Below are 8,445 nucleotides of genomic sequence, written 5' to 3' on the forward strand. Positions count from 1 at the left end.
CACCACCCCCCGATCCTCTGCGTGCATGCGGACGGCTTTATCAGGAAGGAGAGAGGCTCCGGCAGCACCGTTGAACGCCCCGAATTCGTTCGGACGTGAGCGGTGGGGAATGGGATCTGATTCTTTTTTCGGATGTAGAAAACTGCAGGCAAAATATTTGGGGAGCGGCGAAGGATCGGAGCGGAGAACGGCGCTCGGAGGGATTGAACCGGATCGGGGGGACCCACACGGGCACATATGGGGGAATTCCGCCGCCTCCAATCCCGGAGAAAAGTCTCAAATATTGCCGGGTCAGGGGGGCACCGGCTCATTAAAACCACCGCGGTCCTGGAACAGCACCGCAGACATTAAAGCGCAGTATTTTTCAATTAGAGCTGACGAATTCAATCAAAATTCCATAGATTAGGATGAAATGAGGCATGGGTCATTTACAGGGGAATTTAATTGCAGAGCCATTAGACAAATAGTATATTTGCCATTCTCACATTATCCATCATTTCAGACATCAATAGAAGGAACAGCATCTTTACTAATACAGCAGCACTTCCCAATCTCTGCCTGTAAACACTCCCTTTCCCCATAGCTCCTGATTATATCTGATTTCATTTAAAGCCATGGGGGATTATAAATGCTCATGCAATCAGGTTCATTAGGACTTCAAAATCTCATTTCTGATTCGTATCGCTTTGCGCATCGCCCGCCCCGGCGCGCTGCCACCGCTCTGCAAACCCAGCGCCGGGGCCGGGTCGGGGCTGGGGGGGCTCCGATAGGAGCACGGGACCCCCCCGAGGCTTCTGGGCCGGCTCCTGCCCGGGCTGGGGGGATCAGGACCCCGCAGGGACCCCACGATGGGAGACTTCTGGATCCCCTTTGGGCTCTCCGCTGGATTTTCCTTCCTGGTCCGATTCGGGATCACTCTCGGAGTCCCCTTTGGGGTTTCCTCCGGGCTCTCCCTTGGAATCCCTTTAGGTGTCCCCTCCCCTTTGCGGTTCCCTCCGGTCTCTCCCTGCCCCGTTCCGTTCCCAGCCCCCTACAAGCGCAGCGCACGACCGCCTTCATTCCCACCATTTGGGGGTTTTTGGGGACTGGAGCTGCCGGGCGGGGCTCTCGGCATCCCCTACGGCTGCGAGGAGTGGGGAGCAGAGCCAGACCCGACCCCCCGGGGCAGGGCGAGGAGCGGGGGCTCCGACATTCCGCCTTAATAGCGGCTTAATAGGAACCGCGTTCCATAAACCACGCGCATCCAGAGAGACCGACAAAAGCCTCCCGGAAAGCCTTCATTTCACCCAAATGTATCGTGTGTTAGCTGCCTCAGTAATTTAATTGGAATGAAACGTGAAAAATGTGTCATTTTTGAAGAATTTATGCATCGCTTCCCGGAAATCTCATTGTCTTAACTAGCAGCCTACTGCGTTCTGTTTAGCAGTCATAATCGCATTTTTATGTGGCTCCGTATTACAAGTTAATGCGACCTCCCGCCTCCGGCTGCCGTTCAGCCCCCGCCCGCTCACTGCCCTCCGCGGCTGCGGAGAACTGCGCGGCCGTGCAACTTTGCAACTTTGCGGAGCCGAGCCGTGAGAAAAGCGGCAAAACCAACAAAAGCAGCGCAAAACTATTTTGTTGTTATTATTGTTTTTGTTCCTTTTAATTCGATTTATTCTTTTTTTTTTTTCCGGTTCGGGATTTGGATTTATTTTTTTAATTTTGCCTTCTTTCTTTCTTTCATTCTTTCCTTGTCTTTTAGTTGGTTTTTACGACGTCCTTACATTTCTTTTTTTATCCTTATTTTTTTATTTTGCCTTTCTTCTCTCTCTCTTATCTCGCTTTCTATCTCACCTCCTACCCACCCCCCTTTCCCTCTCTTCCCACCGGCTGCGCTCCGCCGTTCCCACGGCGCCCCCTGCGGGACGCGCGCAGCCGCGCAGCCGCCGCTTCCCACGCGTGTCCGCGGATCCCCCCGCGCACTTCCCACTGTCTCCTAGCACAGCTCCGCTAGGGCACGGCTGCTCTCCTTCCAGCAGCTTGCAATTCCCCACTTAAACCCGAAACAAACGTACAAAGCAACCGTGCCACCACTGGGACTGAGCAGCGTATCACACGTGCTTTGCAGTGGGGTAATTCCCGTGGCCCAGGAGGTGGAGACAAGAGGCATGGATGGCACATCTGTGCACATCTGGCAGGGATCACATCCAGAACTCCAGTGAGGAACTTCTTTTTCTTCCCCATCTCCATGCTCAAAGCTGGCTGTGGGAATCAGGGCCCCCAGCCTTTATCCATCACTGTATTGAATAGAGGAGGGTTGCGTGGGTGCAGAGCTCTGTGCTCTGTGCAGCCCAACATGAAAAAAAGCTGATTCTCCCCCTCTCCTTTATTTTATTTGATAGTGAGTGTCACTGAGCAGTGAAACAATTGGGTGAGTGCTTCCAAGGGGTGTGTGTACACACATGCTTTGCTTCAGCAGTCAATCATGTGGGGATCCAAACGCTCCCCGCTGCTTTGTGCCAAGGCACCACAGGCAAAGACAGCCCAAAGGGCTGCACGCCCACCATCCTCCGTGCCTGTTGACAATGACAGGCAGAATGGGCACAGGAGATGGCACCGCAGCCAGGGGAGTGGCTGAGAATCCTTGTGAGCTCCTTGGTCCCCAATGTCACCCACACCTGCAGCACACCTGCAGCAGCCACTCCGCATTTTATTACTCCTTATAACCCATGAAAAGCACAATTAGAAAAGAAAGAAACAAACAAATCCATACCAAATTACAGCTGAAAGCACATTATGGTTATGCGGGAAGTCCCAGAAAAGCACCGATCTGTCATGACGATGGTGGCTCCTCTGCTTGGCCAGCAGCAATGGATGCTGCCATGGGGAAGATGCAGAGGATGGCTGTGCATTCAGAGCAGGACACCCTCGGGTTCCAGCAGCAGGTAATCCAGCAGTGGTTTGGGCACGGGCAGCGATGGGATGAGGCAGTGGCACCGCCTGCCAAATTTCTTCCGAATGGTAGAACGGCACAGATGCTGTAGGGACCGGACTGTGCCTGCCAGCCGGAACAAGGACTCATAGAATGGCTGGTGCTGCTGCAAAGAGAGGCAGGGAAAATAAATGAGCACATTATTATTATTATTATTATTATTATTATTATTATTACTATTACTATTATTTAGCTAAGCCAAGCAAGCCAGAGATGGAGATCTAGGGGGAGGAGGTAAGAAATCTGCTGTCAGTGTTCAGTGATGCAAAGCTGAGATGGTGTGCCCTGTTAAAATGGGCTTCAACACTTACAGCTACGCTTATTTTTGTTTTCTATTTTTATTCTTTTTCCCTCCTATAGTGGAAATGCTAAGTCATGGCCTGAAGCAATGATTGAGCACCTGGTGGGAAGGCAGGGCCAACCCAGGGGAGATCAGGTGCAAACAATGTACCTGAGTGACTGGAAGCGCTGGAGCCAGGACCTACCTCTTCCCAGATCTTATTTAAGAGTTGGCAGTGGAGGTGAGAGTATCTCTTGCTGGAGATCCCTGTCTAGCTGAGGCTTTCTAAAGCATCCATCCATCCATCCATCCATCCATCCATCCATCCATCCATCCATCCATCCATCCATCCATCCATCCATCCATCCATCCTCTCTCTCTCTCATTTGCTGCAGCCAAAGGCTTTGCCACCCTGCTTTTGAGGCATCCATTATAGCACTACACCTCTCAAGGGAAGCTTCAAGTGTTTTAATTTCTTTCTGGGATCCCGTTTGCTTGGTCTGGTCATTTGGAAGCTACCTGCTCGTGACAACATTTTGATTTATTTTCTTGGAGAAGGATTTGCTAGCACCAGCCCCTGTTTCAGCACAGCATGGGGATGGGCTGTGCTGCACAGCTGGCCCCTTTGCTCTAGCCTTACCTGCAGGACCTCCTCTGGCACAGCCTCCACCCACTTCTCAGAGATGGAGATTTGTGAGTAGGAGTTGATGAGGATTTCAATGATCTCTGGCACAGCTGCGCAGGACCTCAGCACCTACTCATGGGCAAAGAGGGAACAGATGATTGCGGGATTAGATGGCATTTCCCAGAGTGGAATATTCTCTGTAAGATGTGGATGAGGCTCATCCCTCCCTTCTGTGGTCTTAGAGGGTGACTGGGGTCCCTTATGGATCTGAGTTGGTGTCTGCCTCTGCATATGTTGGACATGCATTTGAAGACCTGCCTTGTTGTGGCAGTGCTTCATCTGGATGTGGCTCTTGCCTCCTGTTTACATTTTTGGCTTGTGTGTGTTAAGCCTGGGTAATATTTTCTTGATTGTTTGATGTAAAATCAATGAGACGCATAGCCATAACAAGACTGCACTGATGGCTGCTGTGCCAAGCCAGTGATATTAGGATGCATAGAAATGGCCTCAAGCTGCAGCAGGGAAGGTTTAGATTGGTTATGGGGAAGAATTAATGCTTGGACTGAGTGATCAAGCATTGGAAGGGGCTTCCCAAGGCAGTGATGGAGACCCTCTTGCTGGAGGTATTTAGGAGATGTGTGGATATGGCACTGAGGAACAGCAACTAGTGGTGCCAGGTGATGGTTGGACTTGATGGTCACAACAAAATCAAGCAGAGGGAATCCTGATTTCAAACCCCCACACACCATGCTATGCCAGCCCACCCATAGCCCAACCTTCTTCCACACCACCTGCACCCACCAACACCAATACCTTGGCAAAGGCATGGGGCCATATTTTTTGGGATCCGTAGTTGAGCAGCAGCTGCACGACCAGGTGAGGCCTCAGCTCCTGCTTGAAGGCAGCTGCCTGCAGCACGCAGCCCAGTGGGGAGATGCCGTTGTAGTCAATGGCATTGACATCTGCCCCACGTCTCAGCAGGAACCTCACCAGCACGTTGTTGGCTGCCCCGCAGGCCTCGTGCAGGGGGCTCCTCTGCAGCTCGTCGCGTGCGTCCAGCTTGGCTCCATGCACAACAAGCAGCCTGCACAGCTGCAGGGCATCCTCAACAGCATCTGGGGCCTGCCTGCAGACTAAGCCCAAAGCTGTCTCACCCCGGGTGCTGCGGGCATCCACGTCTGCCCCATGCCTCAGGTAGAGGTGGGCATGGTCATAGAGGCCGTGCTTGGCTGCCACGTGCAGTGCTGTCTCCCCGCTGTCCTCGCTGGGCAGGTCAATGGTGGCTCCATGTTTCAGCAGCAGCTCGGCGCATCTGTAAAGCCATGATATGGATGTGTGTAGGGGGGTCTGCAGAGAGGATGGGGAAGGGTTGGGATCCCATGGGCCATGGTGCTGAGGGGCAACCATTGATTTCAGGGCGCAGTAGAGGGCTGCTCTGCACTTTGGTGCTGTGTTTCCACTCAGGTGGTGGTTTGGACAAAATTTCCCTTTTGCCTAAGAGCAATTTCATTCATTTTTTTGACTGCTATGATAACTAAGGTCATGCTTTCCCTACGCCATCAGTGGATGGGGGTTCTCAGCCTGGCTGTGCCCATGCTCGTGCAGATGCCCTCAGTTGGCCATGGACTGGGTTCTGTCCCAACTGCAGGACCACAGTGAGGACACATAGGGAGATGGGTTCCTTCATGCTGTCCATCTGTTAGCTGCAGTTTCATCTCCTGGGGTGCTTTGGAGAAGGTCTACATAACCCAAAGCCTCAGCTGACATTCATGCCTTGGAGCCAGGTGGACTCTGGAGCACCATTTGGGACACCCTCTTCCACCTGAGGTCAGGAATCCTTCTGACAACAGATAGAGGCTGAAGGAGCTGGGTATGCTGCCATGGGTTTCGAGTGTATATGTGTCTGAGTAAGCTGATGTGATCAGCCAGTCCTAATGAATCAGGATGGCTGCCATGTGTCCTGCTGGGTGCTGTGGGGACAGGGAGGCACGGAAATGTCACCATCCAGCTGCAGGGGCTGAGCTTTGTGGCATCAAGCACTTGTGTTTTTAGCTATTTCAGATGTTTTCTGGGGCCCTCTGTGGGGGCAGGTAGTGATGCAGAAGCAAAATGAGTGGAAACTGAGTGGGAACAGAGAGGGACGGAGAAAAAGAGGAGCCCTGGGGAAGAAGCACGGTGCCAGGGCAGTGCTTGTTTTGTCTGGCCCAGATGAATGATAACATACATAGGGATAATAATAGCAGAAGTATTAATAATAATAAATAAAATAAAGGTTACTTGAGGCTCTCTGGTTCTGCAGCAGCACTCCTTCTTGAGACTTGCTAAGAACTCGCTGTCCTTGGCATGCAGGACCTGACAGCACCTCCCTGGGCTGCTCTCCTGTGTGTATCAAGCTCCAGTTTGCTGGGGAAGCTGCTGCAGAGCAGTGTGGCCAGGATATTTCTTCAGCCTTTGCTGGTGTAGTGCTTCCAAACGCTGCCAGACTGCACTGGATCTGCTGCCAGTGTTTCAAGAAGACATTAAAAGAACTCCAAGGTCTAGTTTTTTTAATTGGTCCTTTTAGTTCTGAGGCTGCAGTATGCACAGGAATCTTATACTGAATACTTTCTCTGTGCTCTGTGTCCATTGTTCCTTAATTGATGTTTGAGACTATTGACCTAAAATAGTCCTCTGAACTTAGGCTTTGCAAAAGACATAATCTGACAGTGCAGGTGATAAGCTCAGGGCTGGTTGTCATGCATACTTGTCCCTGCGTTTTGTTTTGGAAAGGAATGAATTTGCCCCAGAACTGTTGCATGTACTAGGCAGTTCCCTCTTTACTCTAGAATACACATGACCCCTGTTTCAAGCAATGACTTGTGCTATTGTACTAGTGGAAAAAATATTTCTGCCATAGGTGAGAGCATGCAGCAGCCCAGTCCTTACTAGGAGGTGTGGAGGGGAGCCTGGGGGAAGAAGTCATGCTGCAGTGGTCACATCCCATGCAGCAGGAATGTATGGCAGGACAGCTGACACTGCAGGGAGTCAAACTCCTCTCAACATCCCAAATATTCCTCCAGACACACTGGTTTGGAAACCCCACCTTTCAGAGATGCTGTTTTTGTTATTGAGTTCTATGGCTTCATTTCTTTCAACTTGCTGGAGGAAACCCAAGTTGTTTGGTGGTGAGTTTTCCCTCTGGAATGTCAGTGAGGGGCTATAAATAAGGGGTGATCTCCTGTGGAAATTGTGGGCCCCCAGGAGGAGCATGTGCCTCCTGTTTCAATGTATGGGGCAAAAGCAGGTGCTGGTCAGCAGCCAGCCTGGGGCTGTAGATAGGGTAGATGCCATTCATGTTTGCTGGCTATATGCTCTTATTTTAGCATCTAATCTCTGTTGATGAACTCATACACTCTAACACTTTTCCAGCTTGTCTGTCGTCTTGTTTTTCTATTCATATCTTGTTGATTACCATCAAGGTAGGCTGAAGTCCCATTGAACAAGGCTGGGTTAAATTTGTTTTTTGAGTCTCCTCTGCTTTGGTTTTCCAGGAGTACTGCAAGAAGTCAAGGGCTTAGTGCAGCCAAACTTAAGATGTGGGGTGGCAAAAGAAACCACCAGCCTGGTGCTGTCATCTGGTGCATGTGTTGGTGCCATGGGCACTTTCTAAAGGGCAAAGTTCCCTCAGCTCTGTCCCCTTCAGCCTATAGCCCTGGCCACGGCTCACAGTGCATCGTGAAGGTGCCATGGAGATGAATGGTGATCAGAGTCTGCTGTGAAACAACATAGCCAGGCTAGGAAAGCGAGCTTTGGTTTGAAATGGGATGCAATGAGCAGCCAGCAGGAGGAGCAGAAGGCTGGGGCAGACTCAGGGAAATTCCTGTCCCCAAACCAGAGCGAGCCCTCAATATTTGTAATGAAAATCTGTTCGTTTTGCTGCTGCTGCTTTTCTTTTTCCCTCCCTAGGGTTGAAGTGAAGCTTTCCTGTCCTTTACTTGCTTGTTTTTCATGGTGAGGGCTGCTCAGAGTGAACTGCTCTCGATCTTGTCTGTCATTTCCTGCAGCTTGGGGAACACTCACAAGCCTGAATGCAAGGATAACTTTTGTTAGTATCATTAGAAAAGAGAAGAGGAAGATGCTTTTCTTTAAAAACAAATTTCACCCAGTGGGTAGGGAAAGCCCATTGGAGAATGGTGGTGATGCTTGAACCGTGGGCAGGTGGCTGGATGTGGAGGGATGCTGCCCAGTGCCTGAGCATGTCTTTGCCAAATCTTCATGAGCAGTGGGCATGCAGCTGTCTTACACCTCATCTTGGCACATTCTTGTTACACCTCATCCTTTGGCTTCTTGAAAGTCCTTTTCTTTTCCAAAAAAGACTCCTGTTGAGTCGTGCTTTGTGCCTGCTCTGAGTGCATTCCTTCCTGCCCAAGGTCCATCACAGAGGTGGCATTCCTTGGGTGAGGAACGAATTTCCAAAGCAGCAGCTCTGAAGAGTTCTGTATTCCAGCAATGCCAAATGGAGCAGAGGACTTGATTTAGCACTAGATGATGCTAAATGCTGGCTTTTAAAATCCATGCTTTTTTTTT

The 8,445-nt window shown here is 50.8% G+C and overlaps 1 protein-coding gene across 1 annotated transcript in view; it reads right to left on the reverse strand.

Moving 5' to 3' along the window:
• Window positions 1-2,672: 2,672 nt before the first annotated feature.
• ASB18 (ankyrin repeat and SOCS box containing 18) overlaps window positions 2,673-8,445 on the reverse strand; it is a 13,308-nt gene continuing 7,535 nt past the window's right edge. Inside the window, exons 4-6 of the mRNA XM_003207365.4 lie at window positions 4,693-5,191; window positions 3,895-4,008; window positions 2,673-3,080 (exon numbers count right to left, since the gene is read on the reverse strand). Of these exons, the coding sequence (XP_003207413.1) occupies window positions 2,895-3,080; window positions 3,895-4,008; window positions 4,693-5,191 (799 nt within the window). The 3' untranslated portion in view covers window positions 2,673-2,894. The remainder of the gene's footprint in view (window positions 3,081-3,894; window positions 4,009-4,692; window positions 5,192-8,445) is intronic.

This window comes from Meleagris gallopavo, chromosome 7 (assembly GCF_000146605.3).
Source record: "Meleagris gallopavo isolate NT-WF06-2002-E0010 breed Aviagen turkey brand Nicholas breeding stock chromosome 7, Turkey_5.1, whole genome shotgun sequence".
Classification (NCBI taxonomy): domain Eukaryota; kingdom Metazoa; phylum Chordata; class Aves; order Galliformes; family Phasianidae; genus Meleagris; species Meleagris gallopavo.